Below are 17,987 nucleotides of genomic sequence, written 5' to 3'. Positions count from 1 at the left end.
AAAAGGATGTAATGAAGGGAGGGAGGAAGGGAGGGAAAGAGGGAGAAGAGTTAATGCCTATCCTTCTCAAACTGTTCCAAAAAGTAGAACTGGAACAGAAACTTCCAGACTCATTCTGTGAAGCAGCATTACCTTAATTCCAAAACCAGACAAAGAGAATTGGAAGAATTACAGGCCAATATCCCTGATGAATATGGATGCAAAAATTCTCAATAAGATACTAGCAAATTGAATTTAACAGTACATTAAAAGAATTATTCACCACAGTCAAGTGGGATTTATTCCTGGGCTGAAGGGCTGGTTCAATATTTGTAAATCAATCAGTGTGATACACCACATTAATAAAATAAAGGATAAGAACCATATGGACCTATCAATAAATGTATAAAAAGCATTTGATAAAATAAAGCATCAATTCTTGATAAAACAAAAACTCAACAAAGTAGGTTTAGAGGGAACCTCAACATCATAAAGGCCATATATGAAAGAATGATCATCAATGGGGGAAAATTGAGAGCCTTTTACCTGTAGTCAGGAACAAGACAAAGATGTCCACTCTCACCATTACTATTTAACATAGTTCTGTAAGTCTTAACCTCAGCAGTCAGAGAACAAAAATAACGAAGCACAAATAATGAAACACAGACAAATCAAGGAATCAGTCCCATTTACAATTGTACCAAAAGCAATAAAAAAACCTAGAAATAAACCTAACTAAGGAGGTAAAAGTTCTGTACTTTGAAAAGTGTAGAAGACTTATGAAAGATATTGAAGAGGACACAAAGAAATGGAAAAACAATTCCATGCTCATGGATTAAAAGAAAAAACATTATTAAAATGTCTACACAACTCAAAAAAAAAAAAAAAGTCTACACTTCCCAAAGCAATCTACAGATTTAATGCAATTCCTATCAAAATAACACCAGCTTTCTTTGCAGAGCTAGATCAAACAATCCTAAAATTTGTATGGAACCACCAAGACCCTGAATAGCCAAAGTAATCCTGAAAAATTAAAAAACTGGAGGCATCACATTTCTGGATTTCAAGCTATATTACAAAGCTGTAGTCATCAAGACAGCACGATACTGGCACAAAAACAGACACATAGATCAATGGAACAGAATAGAAAATCCAGAAATGGACCCACAGCTATATAGTCAACTCATCTTTGACAAAGCAGAAAAGAATATCCAATGGAAAAAAAGACAGCCTCTTCAACAAATGGTGTCGGGGAAACTGAATGACAACATGCAGAAGAATGAAATTGGACCACTTTCCTACACCGTACACAAAAATAAGTTCAAAATAGATGAAAGATCTAAATGTGAGACAGGAAACCTTCAAAATCCTAGAGGAGAAAACAGGCAGCAACTTCTTTGACCTTGGCTGGAGCAACTTCTTACTAGACACATTACTAAAGGCAAGGGAAACAAAAGCAAACATGAACTCTTGGGACTTCATCAAATACAAAAGCTTCTACACAGCAAAGGAAACAATCAGCAAAACTAAAAGGCAACCTACGGAATGGGAGAAAATATTTGCACATGACATATCTGATAAACAGTATCCAAAATATATGAAGAACTTCTCAAACTCAACACCCAAGAAACAAACACCCCAGTTAAGAAATGGGCAGAAGACATGAATAGACACTTTTCCAAAGAAAACATCCAGATGGCTAACAGACACATGAAAAGATACGCAACAACACTCATCATTAGGGAAATACAAATCAAAAACACAGTGAGATGCCACCTCACACCTGACTGAATGACTAAAATTAACAACACAAGAAACAATGCCAGGTGTTGGTGAGGATGCAGAGAAAGGGGAACCCTCTTGCACTGTTAGTGGGAATGCAAACTGGTGCAGCCATTCTGGAGAACAGTTTGGAGGTTCCTCAAAAAACTAAAAATAGGGGCGCCTGGGTGGCGCAGTCGGTTAAGCGTCCGACTTCAGCCAGGTCACGATCTCCCGGTCCGTGAGTTCGAGCCCCGCGTCGGGCTCTGGGCTGATGGCTCAGAGCCTGGAGCCTGTTTCCGATTCTGTGTCTCCCTCTCTCTCTGCCCCTCCCCCGTTCATGCTCTGTCTCTCTCTGTCCCAAAAATAAATAAACGTTGAAAAAAATTTTTTGAAAAAAAAAAAAACTAAAAATAGAACTACCTCACAATCTAGCAATTGCACTATTATATGTTTACTGAAAGGATAAAGAAATACAGATTCAAAGGGGTACATGCACCCCAGTGTTTATTGCAGCATTATCAACAATAGCCAAACAAGGGGGAAAGCCCACATGTCTACCAAAAGATGAATGGATAAAGAAGATGTGGTGTGTATATACAACAGAATATTACTTGGCCATCAAAAAAGGGAAATCTTCCCATTTGCAATGATGTGAATGGAGCTAGAATGTGTTATGCTAAGGGAAATAAGTCAGTCCAAGAAAGACAAATATATGATTTCACTCGTGTGGAATTTAAGAAACAAAACAGATGAAGGGAAGGGTGGGGGGAAAGAAGAAAGGTTAACAAACCAGAAGTCTTTTTTTTTTTTTAATTTTTATTTATTTTTGAAAGAGAGAGCAACAGAGTGGGAGCTGTGGAGAGACAGAGAGAGAGAGAGAGAGAGAGAGAAAGAGACAGAATCTGAAGCCGGGTCCAGGATCTAGACAGATCCCAACACTGGGCTCAACCCACAAACTATGAGATCATGACCTGAACCAAAGTCAGGTGCTTAACCAACTGAGCCTCCCAGGTGCCCCACAATCCACAAGAGACTCTTAATGGTAGAGAACAAATTGAGGGTTGATGGAAAGAGGTGGATGGGAGATGAGCTAAATGGGCGATGTGCATTAAGAGGGGCACTTGTTGGGATGAGCACTGGGTGTTGTATGTAAGTGATGAATCACTGAATTTTACTTCTGAAACCAAAATTCTACTGTATGTTAACTAACTAAAATATATTTTAAAAAGAAAAAAGAAAATGCAAACAAATAAAAAAGCCAAAATGATTTTCCTGAGATTTAAATAGATTGTTTTTTGGCTCAAGTCCTGCTTTTTAAAAAAAAATCTAAATTTGATTAGTTTTAGGGATAATGAAATAAGGACTTGAAGAAATAATTTTTCCCAAAAATATGAAAAAGTGTTCTAGTCTTCAAGATCAAGTCTGGTAAGCATAGAATGCAGATACTGCATTTGTACAAGGCAACAAAGTATACCATACTGTAAACTCCTGATGGCAGCAGAACCAATGGCTAATGCTAGAATTGTGGAGTGATTTGAGATATCTGACCCTGTTTTTTTGGTCTTCAGAGAACTTCAGGTCTTGCCCTGAATCTTAATTTTAGCTTTGTCTTCCATATCTGCACCCCTACTCATTGTTTCAGTCAAACAGAAGTAACTTTGTAACAGTTTTTCAGGATCTGCACTTTCTAATAATTCTGCCTTGGCAAGCTGCATGATCCCTTCAAATCTACATGTCCACATTCTATCAACTCTTTGAAGTGCACCAGATTTCATCATATATCCATCATATCCCTGGAAGATATGCTCTGAAGTTGCACAATACTTGTTTCCATGCAAGAGATTATAATCTCGGTTACATTTATATGTTGACATGTTTATCTGTCCCTTCATAAAGTCATCTTGAGTTCAGGGAATCTCATGTGGATCTTTTCATCCATGCAGCCAAATGCAGTGTCTGGCATTTGTAGGTGCCTAAAGAGTAGTTGTTGAACAACATTTGTGTTGCAAATACAGACAACATGAAGAAAAATTTGTTAGAGGAATAATTGCTCACATTGTATACCTACTATCTTCTAGGCACTGCATTAAACATTCTACACATATTAACCATGTCATTCACTTCTTTTAATAGCTTAGGATACTGAGGCTCTGAGAGGGGATTGTATTAATACTCAAAATGAGGTTGAATTTATGATGGTCTTCAAAACTTGTATTCTTTGCCATAGTGTTCGGCAATATATAGTGACAAAATAATGAATGAAAAGCTGAATGAATGAAAAATGAATTAATGAATAAAGAGCAGCCTTCTAAGTCCCTTGTCCAATGTGCTTTTCAGGAAGACCCTAAGAATGACTCATGGATCTTTGCCCTGACTGTGCTTCTGAGCAGCACCTTGATCTACAACAGCATGGGCACCATCAACAGCCAGGCCCTGGAGCAGCTGCAGTATCCTTCCAGGGACCAAACCACCAAGTTTTATTGAGTTTACAGGAATGGCAACTGAGACTGTCCTCTTTCCTGTGACTTAATTGTCATGGTTGAAGAAGGGGGTGAGGGGACACGGAGAACAAAAATTAGTGTTTATAGAATGTATTTCTATCTGAGATCTGGAAATTGTGATGTAAAGTACTTTTTCCTTAGCCGAGTTCCCACAGCTATATGACTGAACTAACGCAGCTGGTCAGGGCAAAGTCCTCCTCAGACTACACTGGGGTAGAGGACTCTGCCAAGTTTGTGAGTTTCTTTCCAGACTTTATTTGGGCTTTACGAGATTTCACATTGGAGATGAAGATAAATGGATACTCCGTAACTGAAGATGAGTACCTGGAGGATGCCTTGAAGCTGCTTCCAGGTCTCAGAGTATGGCTTAAATGGTAGAAGGTTTTTTAAATGGGTGGGATCAGCTGAGTCCTGTCAATCAGCATTTGACATATATGTTTATTTGAATTTGGATTGAAGCCAGTGCTAATGGTGATTGGGTTTTGTGGGTTATTATTACTTTAAAATCTCCAGCAATTGAAGCTTAAGGTCACTAAAGAAATTTAGGGCCCCATTTTGGATCAGATAACTTAATGCTAATTAATGCCATGAAAAAAGATCTCCAGATTGCAATCAGTGCTATAACTTCTTGAGGCCCACATATTTCTGTAGCTTGTTAAGTGTTCTTCCTGTTCTTTCTTTAAAAAAAAAATCAGATTGGAAGTTGCTAGACAAAATCACAATGAAATTAATTACCTTATTTTTGAAATATAATAGTAACAATAATATGGTAATTGGAATAGTAAAATAGTAAGTATATTTTAATAGTAAAATATATTTTACTAGTACCTAGAGAGTTATATTCTTCACAGAAAGGGTATTTTCCACACTAACAGGTCCAGAAAAAAATGTTGACGTACCTTTCCAGTAAAACTGAGTCCTTCATGTCACCTTTCTTATAACATCATCCTTTTCATTTTGTAGCCTTACACAATATTGCTATTTTAATATTATGAATTTGTCACATTATATTTAGCAGAGTGGATAATAGAAGGCATCTATAGGGAATATCTATTTTTATTTTTTCATTACTTTATTCTTTATTAAACAGCTGATATGTGCCATAGAGTTGCTCTTAATTGTTCTATGAAGTCTAAATTAATCTGACATAGGGAAATGATGAGGTCTCAAATTACATTGAGATTAATGTATACTTTAGAGACTTCAGTTACAGGACTCTCTAAACATATTTGCGGTATGATCTGATTTTGGCTTATGCTTATAAAAGTTTTCTTCACTGACATGGGTATCATCTGTTTCCTTCCTGACATTTCCCCAGCAAAATGTTATCCGTTTGTTCTGGCATCACTTCAAGGCCCATATTTCTTTTTTTTCTTTTCTTTTCTTTTCTTTTCTTTTCTTTTTTCTTTTTTGTTTTTTTTTTTTTTTTTTTTTTGGTGTTTATTTATTTTTGAGACTGAGTGAGCAGGGGAGGGGCGGAGAGAGAGGAGGACAAAGAATCTGAACTGGACTCCGCACTGACAGAAGAGAGCCTCCTGCGGAGTTTGAGCTCATGAACTGTGAGATCATGACCTGAGCTGAAGTCAGATGCTCAACCAACCGAGCCACCCAGGTGTCCCAAGGCCTATTTTTTCATTTTTGCCATGGAAATAATAAGATCAGAAAAGTACCTCTGACCTTTTTTTTTCTTTTTTCTTTTTTTTAATTGAAGTATAGTTGACACATATTGTTACAGGTGTAGAACATAGTGATGTGACAACTCTATACATTATGCTATGCTCATGACAAGAGTAGCTACCATCTATCACCATACAATACTATTACAGTGCCATTGACTGTATTCCCTCTGCTGCGTCTTTCATCCCCATGACTTCTTCATTCCATAACATGAAGCCTGTACCTCCTACTCCCCTTCACCCATTTTGCTCATTCCCCTACCCCCACCCTTTCTGCAACCACCAGTTTGTTCTCTATATTTATGGACCTCGGACTCTTCTTAATCACTAAACATGTATTCAGTATTTAATCCATGGGACTCCATAAAAATGCTAAGGAAACTATCCTAAGGTTCTTCTCTTGGGCTGAATGCCTCTCTTTCCTCTCCTGAAGTACTCCCTTGACTCTTAACTCTGTTCAAGGAATTTTCCTTAACTTTGGTATGTTAGCCCAAGATTGATTTATGAAACACATGATTAGAATAAAGGAGATTTACAGTCATAAGAGCTGCAGTGATGCAAAGATTCCTGGAAATGAAGTCCTCACCCCCTTACCTGGAGACTGCCTTTCAGTGATCGCCTTTTTTCCACCTTTGCAGGCACAAATCCCAAAATCCAAAATTCCAACATGTCCAGAGAGTGTATCAGACAGTTCTTTCCAAAACGGAAGTGCTTCATCTTTGACCGGCCTACAAATGACAAAAATCTCTTAGCCCATATTGAGAACGTGCCAGAAGACCAGCTGGATAGTAGTTTCCGGGAGCAATCAAACAAATTCCGTACCTATGTTTTCACTCATACAAAGACCAAGACCCTACGAGAGGGAATCATTGTCACTGGGAACCGTGAGTCACCTTTGTCCCACAGCATGTCTCTGTATCAGTGTGTGTGGTGGAGCTTTGAGTATACTCTGACTTCGGCAGTAATTTTGTTGACATCTGTTTGTCAGATGTCAACTGACTATGGAGAAGCAGATATTCATGCCATGAAAAGTATCCATACATGTTTCTTAATTAGTCTCCCTGTGTGAGGGTTTGCTGAGACTTAATATATCTCAGAACCTTAATTCACTAGTTATAAAAAGGCAAGATGGAGTTAAAGAGAGGACATCTGTAGATTGAGAAATCCTATAGGATATCTTCTGGTCTTTAAGGATATAGTAGATATTTTGTAAACTTACATGAGTCATATCATAAATAGGAAGCTATAAATTCCTTTAAGCCTGTTGAGATAGAAGATTATGTATAATCTTATATGCAGGGCATGCATGCTTCATGGGTATGTGACTTATGTAGTCCCATATGGAGATGGGCTCATACTCTGACTCTGTTTTATTTTGTTTTGTTTAAGTTTATTTATTTATTTTGAGAGAGAGTATTCCAGGCTGTCAGTGCAGAATCCGATGTGGGGCTTAAGCTTAAACCATGAGATCATGATCTGAGTGGAAATCAAGAGTCAGTTGCTTAACCAGCTGAACCACCCAGACATCTGTCTATCACTGTTTTGAATTCTTGATCATTTTCAACTAGGAGCCCACATTTTTATTTTGTACTGGGCCACACAAATTATGTATCTGGTCTTGTTTGTATACACTACTTCACCTATATAACCTATTTCTTTTTATTCTCATTGAATGGAAAACTATTTTTCCAGTGACCCATGAGCATATTTGTTGTAACTGGTAATTTAAATTATAATATGAAGAAATGGAGAACAATAAAAGAAAGAACAGGAAAACAGTAATGTTGTTAGAAAGGAATAGATTCCCAAAGAAGAAAATAAAGTTTCCTTCTAAATAAGGTGGGGTTTTTTTTTTGTGATCTCAGGATGATGCTCCATAAAAACTGGAAGCCAGTGATTAAGACCTCACTATTTATCCTCAAATTTCCTGGCCTATTCAGGGCTGGAGACTCTGTTGAAAGCCTATGTGGATGCCATCAAGACGGGAGAAGTTCCTTGCTTGGAGAACGTGGTGACAGCTCTTGCCCAGCGTGAGAACTCAGTGGCCGTGCAGAAGGCAGCCGACCACTACACCGAACAGATGGCCCAACGAGTGAGCTTCCCCACAGACACGCTCCAGGAGCTGCTGGATGTGCATACAGACTGCGAGAGGGAAGCCATTGCAGTCTTCATGGAGCATTCCTTTAAGGATGACAAGCAGGAGTTCCAGAAAAATCTCATGGTAATTGTCTTATAGTAAAAACCTCATGGTAATTTATCACTCCTGATTTCTCCCCTTCTGAAATGATGCTTAGAGCCTATATTTTTGATTAAATAGCTCATCTCTACAATGATAGAAGGAGCCTGGATTGTTGTGAGACAGGGCTTTACAGGACTACAGTTCACCCTTTTACTGTAATGTAGGCAGTTCATTAATTTTCTATTGCTGCATTAAAAATTGCCATGAATTCACCAGTTTAAAACAACAAATATGAATAAGCTCACCAATCTGTAGGTCAGAAGTCTGGTGTGGAATGGTCCTGTGCTCTGTTCATGGTATCACAGGCTAAGAACAAGGTGTCAACAGGACTGAGTTCTCATCTGCAGGCCTCTGAGGAGCCTCCAGTTCATTAAGGTTGTTGGTGTATCCAATCCCTTGGATTGCAATTTACAAGTTCAAAGGAAAAAGTTCTGTTTTTATATCTTCACATACTAGAATCCTATTGGAAGAATTCATTAAGGATTCCAAACTCTCTTCAGAGTATTCTTCAGTCAGCACTGGGGGGTTGATTTTCTTTGTACACAAAATCCATTTGTAGCAACCCAAATCCTCTGAGGAAGTGCTACTTCTGGCCACAAATCAACTTTCTATTGTTTATTATTGATGGTTGGGTCACTGTTAATCATACTACAGTAGAAGGAAAATTGGAGTTTATGTCTTCCAACACCATCATTTTGTAGATGATAAGCTTAAATCCAAGGGAGTTAAGGGGCTTTCCCCAAGTAACACAGAATTGATTAGAACTAGGACTAAAAGTCTTTTGACTTCTGGTCCATTCCATGTTCCGGTCTACTCGTAGGTGATCGGAATGCTTTTTCTAAGAGGATGACATTGGACTTCCCCTTCTAACAGCTTCTTTCTATTGGATTTCTCCCCCATTTCTCTGGCAGGACATGATAGAAAAAAAGAGGAAAGATTTCTTGCTGCAGAATGAATACACATCTGTTAAATATTCCCAGGCAAAGCTTCAGCAACTTACAGAGCCCCTGATGAAAAGCATCTCAACAGGAACTTTCTGTGTTCCTGGAGGACACAGTCTCTACTTAGAAGCAAAGAACAAGGTTGAATGGGACTATAACCTAGTGCCCAGGAAAGGGGTTAAGGTAAGGAATAAAGAGGGAGGGATAGCTGTCAGAACCGTAGAGTCAAAGGGTGTTTGTTGCTTTTTCTGAAAATCTAAGATCATAGCACCATTTTTATGGAGAAAGCAGAGCAGGGCAATATCTCCACACTTTTAGTTTTTATCCGCAAGTAGTTATATGTTGTTGAAGGAACTGGAAATATATTTGCAATATTTTGGGAATTCTGGGTTAAAGAGAACAACTTTTCTTTATCAAACAATGTGGCCATTTCTTTGCTAAGTATAGAGGATACAAAGAGTAAACACAACCTTTGTTCTCAAGATGATGATATTACCTGAAATGAAGACAAAAAATTGGGCAAATATATAATTATCATACTTTGATGAGCAGATAGTAAAATAATGGTAATGATTATTGATGGTAACAATCATTATGATATTGGCTGATGGGGCCCCTGTGCGTCTCAGTAGGTGAGTGTCTGATTCTTGATTTCAGCTCAGGTCATGATCTCATGGTCATAAAATTGAGCCCTGAATTGGGCTCCATGCTGGGCGTGGAGCCTGCACAAGATTCTCTCTCTCTCCCTGTCCGTCTGTCCCTCCCCTGCTCATTTGCATTCTCTCTCTCTCTCTCTCTCTCTCTCTCTCAAAAAAAACTAGTAGACATGTTCAGCACCCCCTTACTATGCCATGCATATAGTAAATAACCTATAATCAGGTATTTTGGTTGGATTGTCAATTTAATGCTCAGAATATTATTATAACTTAGATACTATAGTTATGCAGTTGAGAAATGCAATACACAAAGAAGTAAAAAAGTTGCCCAGAGTCATACTACCAGCAAGGGGAGAGCTGGTAGGGCCGCTCAGAGTAATTGGCCATCCTCCAAACTGGAAAGGTAGCTTAGCAAAGCACTCTGAAAGAGAAATAGGAGTTACAGGATGAAGTATCCATAAATGTTATCCTAGTTAAGAAAGGGTAGATGAGCATCCTGGCAGAAAATAGATTGAGCAAATGTTTGAGAAAACAGGAGTCCCTGTTTATATACACACTGAAGTCTGCTGGGCGGCACCTGGGGTGGATAGTGGAAAGCTTCACTGGAAAGAAGGATGGAGGGCTGCAAAGGAGGCTGCAGTGGAAGGTTTTCAGGTCTCACAGAAGATCTCAGAATTTATATTGGAGGCATAGAAGGAAAGTTAGTGAGGGATATCTAAGCAAGTGAAAAATTTACAAGGCCAGATTTGTGACTTTGTAGAACAATAATTTCCCCCAAAAGACATGATGTGTGCTGCATGTCATGTCTCTTCTCCTTGTTTCCTCAGGCAAATGAAGTTCTCCAGCACTTCTTACAGTCCCAAGTGGCAATAGAGAAATCCATCCTGCAGGGAGACAAAGCCCTCACCTGTCAAGAGAAGGCACTCGCAGGTACAGGTGCAGGGCTGAGCTCATAGCAGAGTGGGTGGGTTGCTGCACTACCTCCAGACAGAAATGAGGGCAAAACCTGCATGAAACAAAGAGCTTCCTCTCCTACTGTGGAACAACACTGCTAAATACACATATAACAGTCAGAGTTGTCTTTTTATATCAGGCAGACAAGGAGGGCCATCTCCATCGTATTCTGAAATGTGCTCTTGGTGACCCACATAATTTGGGGGCTTCTCAGCTTCCTTTTCAAAGTCAGTTTGGTATCTGTGCTAAGGAGAGTAGAATCAGACCTGACTGTTGCTTTCTTCTCTAAAACATTCGTGGAACAGCTGAGCGGGCTAAGAAGGAGGCAGCTGAGAAGGAGCAGGAGCTGCTAACTCAGAAACACAAGGAGCAGCTGCAAAAAATGGAGGCTCAAGAGAGAGGCTTCAGGGAAAACATAGCCCAACTGAGAGAGAAGTTGGAGAAGGAAAGAGAAAGCCTTCAGAGAGAACAGGAAAAAATGCTGATGCACAAGCTGAAGGTAAGCCTTGCACAGAGCTGGGCAGTGCTCCATGGACAGTGCCCTGGTTCCTGAGGAAGGGGAGAGCCAAACTATTAAAAATCATGATCCCAGGGAGAATCATAAAAGACATACGATTCATTAAAACCTCAGATCTTTCTGGACCCTCTGGGGCTCTTAAATCCACAAATTCCAAAGGCTTATGTAGTTAGAGAATTTGTAGTATGCAATTAACATCCCTAAGGGTGCTGGGCTGCTGTTTGTGGTGATTGTTAGGATGGTTTCATTGGACCCAAATTAAATAAGGCCCTAGTCTGCTCGTCCTTAGGATTCTTGGTTCAGCCATCAAACAGACCTAAAAGAACTCCAGCTTATCTTAAAAGTATCAGAAAGCCTTGAAATACAGGATTTTGGAAGCTCTAAAATTTGCTGCATTTGTTTCCAGATCTGTATGAGTCGTCCGACAGAGCACAGAGGAAAAGTAATTCTTCAACTCAGTCCGATGCTTGACAGCCAGTGTTCTAGAGGGGATCAGTACTTCCCATTTTTGTTAGATGTGTGTGTTCATGCTACCTTGGTGGAACCAAGAAATAGAATTAATCCTACATCCCCCTGAAGGACATCCTCACTGCTGGAACTAAGAGGATAGTTCTTAGGTCTGATCTAGCCTGACCCCACCCCACTCTTGGTGAGATGGTGCTGAGGGAATTGTGGGAAGGTGTAAACCATGGATACTCCCACTCTCCAGGATCGACTCATCAAAGAGCACTCTCGGGTGATAGTGCAGTAGACATGGTTCTTCAGTGCTGAAACTGTTAGACTCAAAACCCTTGCTTTTGATAATAGAGGATTTTCGGAAGTGAACTCCTTCTTTTTTATAGGTCCAAGAAGAACTTCATAATGAGGGATTTGAAAAGAAATCTGAGAAGTTGCGTAGAGAGATACAGCTACTAAAAAAAGAGATTGTGGCAAATAAAGATAAATATTTGTTGGGTCAATGGATTATTGATGTGACTGATGGAGTATTCAGTAAAGAAACACCGGATCATAGTGAGTTACCTGGTTTGGGGATGAAGATTCTCAGCTCACAATGACATAGGTTCAGAATTCCTTTTAGGAATTCATAAAATGAGGGTTTTTGTGATGATGTGACTTATTTTGGAAGCACGTGTCATATTAGTTTCTTTTTACAAAAGTTTAAAGATCAACAGTGATTAATGATTACTAAGGCCTGACATACAAAAGACATACTTCATTTTGATCAAATAAAGGAAATGGTAAACAAGATTGTTAAAAGATAAATGTAGGGGGCCTGGGTGGCTCAGTGGGTTGAGAGTCCGACTTTGGCTCAGGTCATGAACTTGTGGTCCGTGAATTCGAGCCCCGCATTGGGCTCTGTGCTGACAGCTCGGATACTGGAGCCCGCTTTGGATTCTGTGTCTCCCTCTCTCTGCTCCTCCCCCACTCATCCTCTCTCTCTCTCTCTCTCTCTCTGTCGAAAATAAATATTAAAAAAATAATAATTTTAATAAAAGATAAATGTAAGGAAAAGCTGAATTTGCAATTGCAGCAAAACAGATGAGATACTGCAGAATAAAATCATCAGACCTGACCATTGCTTTCTTCTCTCTCTAAACCATTCGTGGAACAGCTGAGCGGGCTAAGAAGCAGGCAACTGAGAAGGAGCAGGAGCTGCTAACTCCGAAACACAAGGAGCAACTGCAAAAAATGGAGTCTCAAGAGAGAAGCTTCAGGGAAAACATACCCCAAATGAGAGAGAAGTTGGAGAAGGAAATAGAAAGCCTTCTGAGAGAGCAGGAAAAAGTGCTGATGCACAAGCTGAAGGTAAGCCTTGCACAGAGCTGGGCAGTGCTCCATGGACAGTGCCCTGGTTCCTGAGGAAAGGGAGAGCCAATACTAATAGAAATCAAGATCCCAGGGAGAATCATAAAAAGTATATAATTCATTAGAACCTCAAATCCTTCTGGATCCTGCTGAGGTCCTTAAATCCACACAACTCTAACACTTTCTGTAGTGGTAGTCTTTTTTTTTTTTTTTTTTAATATTAATTTATTTTTAAGAGAGAGACAGAACTCCAGTAGAGTGGGGAAGGGAGGGGAGGCAGAGAGAGACACACACACACAGAATCTGAAGCAGGCTCCAGTGTCTGAGCTGTCAGCCCAGAGTGCAACCCGGGGCTCGAACTCATGAACCACAAGATCATGACCTGAGCCAAAGGTGGATGCTTAACCAACTGAGCCACCCAGGTGCCCCTCTAGTGTTCGTCTTTGAAATGAACAAATAACATCCGCAGATTGGTAGGTTGCTGTTTGTAGTGACTACAGCATGTTCTCTTAATGCTTGGATTGGGTAGGACCTCAGTACTATAGTCTTTAGGATATTAGTGTAACCATCAGATACATCTAAAATAGATCTACTGGGTTCTGAAAGTATCAGATTATTCCTGATATGAAATATAGAATTCTGAAAGCCCTATAACTTGCTGTATTTGTTTCCAGATCTGCGTGTTACTCTATAAAGCCCAAGGGAATAGTCTTCCTTATTCCAGTATGCAGCTTGATAGCCTGTTTTCTGCACAGTGTTAGCAATTCTCATTTTTTGTAGATGGTTTTGGCCATCATACCTGAAGCAGAACTGAGAATTAGTTAGAACCAAACCTACATTCTCTCCCAAAGGGTATCATTAGAACTGGAACACATTTCTGTAATAGTTCTCAGTCTTGACTCAGCATCTCCCCACCCTTAGTGAGATGATCCTGAGAAAATTAGGAAGTTACATGCCATAGATACTCTTACCATCAGTTTCAAATACATGGATATATTGAAAAACCCCATCAAGGAACACTATGAAGATAGAGAAGAAGGTATGAAGATGGATATGCTTAGCTTAGCTGCTAGTGTTAAAAGTGAAACCCAACTTGATAATTGGGGACTTTCAAAAGTGAACTCTCCCTTTTAGAAACCCAAGAAAAACTGCTTTTGAAGGATTTAAAGTTCTGGGATCACAAATGAAATAAGCTCATAATTCCTGTTAGGAAATTATAGAATGAGACTTGTTATGCTGTGACTCATTTTTGAGGTGTATGTGTCATGTTAGTTTCATTTAGCAAAAGTTTAAAAAGTAATTAAATATATGAAGGTCTTACCCAGAAAAGATAAACTTCATATTGACAAAATTAATTTGGAGAAATGAGAAGCATATTAAAAGATACAGTGGAAAAAAAGATCAAATTTCCAATAACATCAAAAGCAATATGATACTACAGAATAAAATCATGAAGTACATAAAATTTACATGAACAAAATTTTTTGTTTTCTTTTTTTTTTTTTCTTTTTATTTTTATTTTTTTTTTTTTTTTTCTTCAACGTTTTTATTTATTTTTGGGACAGAGAGAGACAGAGCATGAATGGGGGAGGGGCAGAGAGAGAAGGAGACACAGAATCGGAAACAGGCTCCAGGCTCTGAGCCATCAGCCCAGAGCCTGACGCGGGGCTCGAACTCACGGACCGCGAGATCGTGACCTGGCTGAAGTCGGACGCTTAACCGACTGCGCCACCCAGGCGCCCCGAACAAAATTTTTTAAATGCTATGTAAGACACAATTTATAAAAATGGACAGAAATTAAAATTTCAGTATTAATATGGACATTTAATGTGATCCAAAAATATGTCAAACATAATTTTTCAAGAAGTAGATAAATTAATTCTGAAAGTTTTATGGAAAAGCCAAAAACAAAAATATCCAGTGTAATCCTGAAAAAAAGACAAATGAAAGGGAACTAGCTTTAGCCACATGTTAAAACATCCCAAGAATTAGCATTGTGGTACTAACATCTGGATATTGAAACAATGACAAAACAGACTTGGAAGTTTAGAAATTGGTGCATGAAGCTTCTGGGTGGTTCAGTTGGTTGAGCATCTGACTCTTGATTTCAGCTCAGGTCATGATCCCATGGTTGTTGGATCAAGCCCCATCTGGGACTCCATCCACATTGAGCATGGAGCCTGCTTGAGATTCTCTTTCATTCTCTTTCTGTGTCTCCCCCTCTACTCGCACTCTCTCTTTCTCTCAAAAATTTAAAAAAGAAAAGAAAAGAAATTTGTGCAAAGTCATGCAGAAATTCAGCAGATGATAACTTGGGCATTTTCTTATGTGAAGGAATATGGGATATTCAGCCAATGGTGTTTGAACTATAGGCAGCCATCTGAAAAAGAAAAGTTGGGTTCTCCTTTACATGTAAATTTTAAGATGGTCCAGATAAATTTCGGATGGTTCAAAGATACAAACATGAAAAATTACAGCATAAAATTAAATAATAGGGGGGAGTTAAAAAAATAATATGGGAGTAGGTAGGACCTTCTTTTTTTAAAAAAAATTTTTAATGTTTATTTTTGAGAGAGAGAGAGAGAGGCAGACAGACAGACAGACTGTGGGTGGGGGAGGGGCCAAGAGAGAGGAAGACAGAGTCTGAAGCAGGCTCCAGGCTCTGACCTGTCAGCACAGAGTCCAACGCGGGGCTTGAACTCACGAACGGTGAGATCATAACCTGAGCCAAAGTTGGAAGCTTAACCGACTGAGCCACCCAGGTGCCCCAGTAGGACCTTTCTAAGTATGACATAATGGAAATAGATAAAAAAGATATATTTAAATTTTTTTTGAATGTCGTTGACACACAATGTTACATTAGTTTCAGGTGTGCAACATAGTGATTTGACAAGTTTATACATTATGCTATGCTCACCACAAGTTTAGCCAGCATCTGGCACTGTATATTGCTGTTGCAGTATCGTTGACTGTATTCCCTATGCTGTAATTTTTATTCCTGTGACTTATTCATTCCATAACTGGAAGCCTTTCCCACTCCCTTCATCTATTTTGCCCATTCCCCACACCTCCTTCCCCTCTGGAAACCATCCGTTTGTTCTCTGTCTGGTACTACTTTTTGTTTGTTTATTCATTTGTGGTTTTTCTTAGATTCCACTTATAAGTGAAATCAAATCAAAACTACAGTGAGATAGGGGCTCAGTCACTTAAGCATCTGACTTCATGATCTCACAGCTTGTGAGTTTGAGCCCTGCGTCAGGCTCTATGCTGACAGCTCAGAGCCTGGAGTCTGCTTCGGATTCTGTGTCTCCCTCTCTCTCTGTCCCTTTCCCACTCATGCTCTGTCTTTTTCTCTCAAAAATAAATAAACGTTGAAAAAAAAGTTAAAAAAAAAACTACAGTGAAATACCACCTCACACCAGAGTGACTAAAATCAAAAAGACAAGAAATAACAAGTGTTGGCAAGGTTGTGGAGAAAAAGGAACCCTCATTCACTGTTGATGGGAATGTAAATTGGTATAACCACTATGAAAACAGTATGGAGGTTCCTCAAAAAATTAAGAATAGAAATACCATATGATCCAGTAATTACACTACAGAGTATATGCCCAAAGAAAACAAAAACGCTAATTCAAAAAGTGCTCCCCCATGTTTCTTCTAGCATTATTTACAGTAGCCAAGATATGAAAGCAATCTAAGTGTCCGTTGATAAACAGATAAGAAGATGTGGTGTATATATATATATATATATATATATATATATATATATATATACACACACACATATATATATGTATATGTATATATATATGTATGTATGTATATACATACACACACACACACACACAATGGAGTATTACATGGCCATAAAAAAGGATGAGATTGTGTCATTTGGGACAACCTGGATGGAACTAGAGGGTATTATGCTAAGTGAAATAAGTCATACTGAGGTAGATAAAAGAAAATACTGATGAATTCATTTGTCTAAGAAAAAAAAGTTCTTCATAGAAAAACATGAGCAAAGTAAAGATGGCAAAATGAGGAATTCATTTTAATATGTATCAGAAAAAATAATGTAATTTCTTTTAGCCATAATGATCCCTTTAAAGCAGTGGGAAAAAGAACACCCCTGTCCCCCCAAAATGGGCAAATATATTAGAAGAAATGAAATATATTCAACTTTGCTAATAATATGAGATACGCAAAATAAAGTTTTGAGGCTTCTGTTTCATCCCTAAGGTTAGCAAAGAAAAATACATTTGATGGGATACTAAGTTGCCAAGGATTTAGAGAAATAGGAAATTTCCCATATTTTCGAGAAAGTACAGATTGGAACAATTCTATGTCAAGGTATTAAATGCACATACCTTTGATCCAGCAAGTTCAAATTTAGGAATTTATCTTATAGATTTAATTGTACGTGTGCCAATGTCATACGTGCTAGGATATATGTTACAGCACATGTGTATGGCACAAAATCAGAAAACAACTGTCAGGTGCTGGTAATAGAAATCATGGGGCATTTGTACAAGAGTATTCTATGGTCACTACAATGAAAGGGAAAACTCTGTACTAATATGAGAAGATCTCTAGATTTAGCATAAAGTAAAAAAACATCCGGAAAGTATGCATAGTTGCTACTAGTAAATTTAAATATAATGAATATGCACATGTATTTTACATGTCTCAGGAAAAATATGAAATAAACTAGTAACTATGGTTGTGACTGAGGATGGACCTGTGTAGTTGATGTGAGGCTTGAGAGGGTAGCTAACTTTATGTCATATATTCTTCTCCATGCCTCTTACATTTTGTATGGTATTACTGTTACATATTCAGAAATAAAGACTTAAAACTGCTAAAATTAAAACTAAAATAAAAATACATGGAAAGGGAACATTTAGTAATAGGGTGGAAGCAGTTATGCTCCTTGAAACAGCATACCTCAGTGCAG

At 38.6% G+C, this 17,987-nt stretch overlaps 1 protein-coding gene across 4 annotated transcripts in view; it reads left to right on the top strand.

Annotated features, from left to right (window-relative positions):
* The window catches only part of LOC123598193 (guanylate-binding protein 4-like), a 37,750-nt gene that overhangs the window by 8,716 nt on the left and 11,047 nt on the right, over window positions 1–17,987 (top strand). For 3 of the 4 annotated variants that reach the window (XM_045478181.1, XM_045478180.1, XM_045478182.1), the window contains exons 5-13: window positions 4,081–4,190; window positions 4,400–4,596; window positions 6,559–6,804; window positions 7,861–8,141; window positions 9,071–9,283; window positions 10,584–10,686; window positions 11,016–11,209; window positions 12,070–12,238; window positions 12,840–13,033. In XM_045478181.1, coding sequence (XP_045334137.1) covers window positions 4,081–4,190; window positions 4,400–4,596; window positions 6,559–6,804; window positions 7,861–8,141; window positions 9,071–9,283; window positions 10,584–10,686; window positions 11,016–11,209; window positions 12,070–12,238; window positions 12,840–13,033 — 1,707 coding nt within the window. The remainder of the gene's footprint in view (window positions 1–4,080; window positions 4,191–4,399; window positions 4,597–6,558; window positions 6,805–7,860; window positions 8,142–9,070; window positions 9,284–10,583; window positions 10,687–11,015; window positions 11,210–12,069; window positions 12,239–12,839; window positions 13,034–17,987) is intronic. The other variant, XM_045478183.1, reaches the window with a different exon arrangement.

The sequence above is a fragment of the Leopardus geoffroyi genome, chromosome C1, assembly GCF_018350155.1.
Source record: "Leopardus geoffroyi isolate Oge1 chromosome C1, O.geoffroyi_Oge1_pat1.0, whole genome shotgun sequence".
In the NCBI taxonomy this organism is placed as follows: domain Eukaryota; kingdom Metazoa; phylum Chordata; class Mammalia; order Carnivora; family Felidae; genus Leopardus; species Leopardus geoffroyi.
Note: the sequence above shows the minus strand (reverse complement) of the source record. Positions and strands in the feature narration are given on the sequence as shown.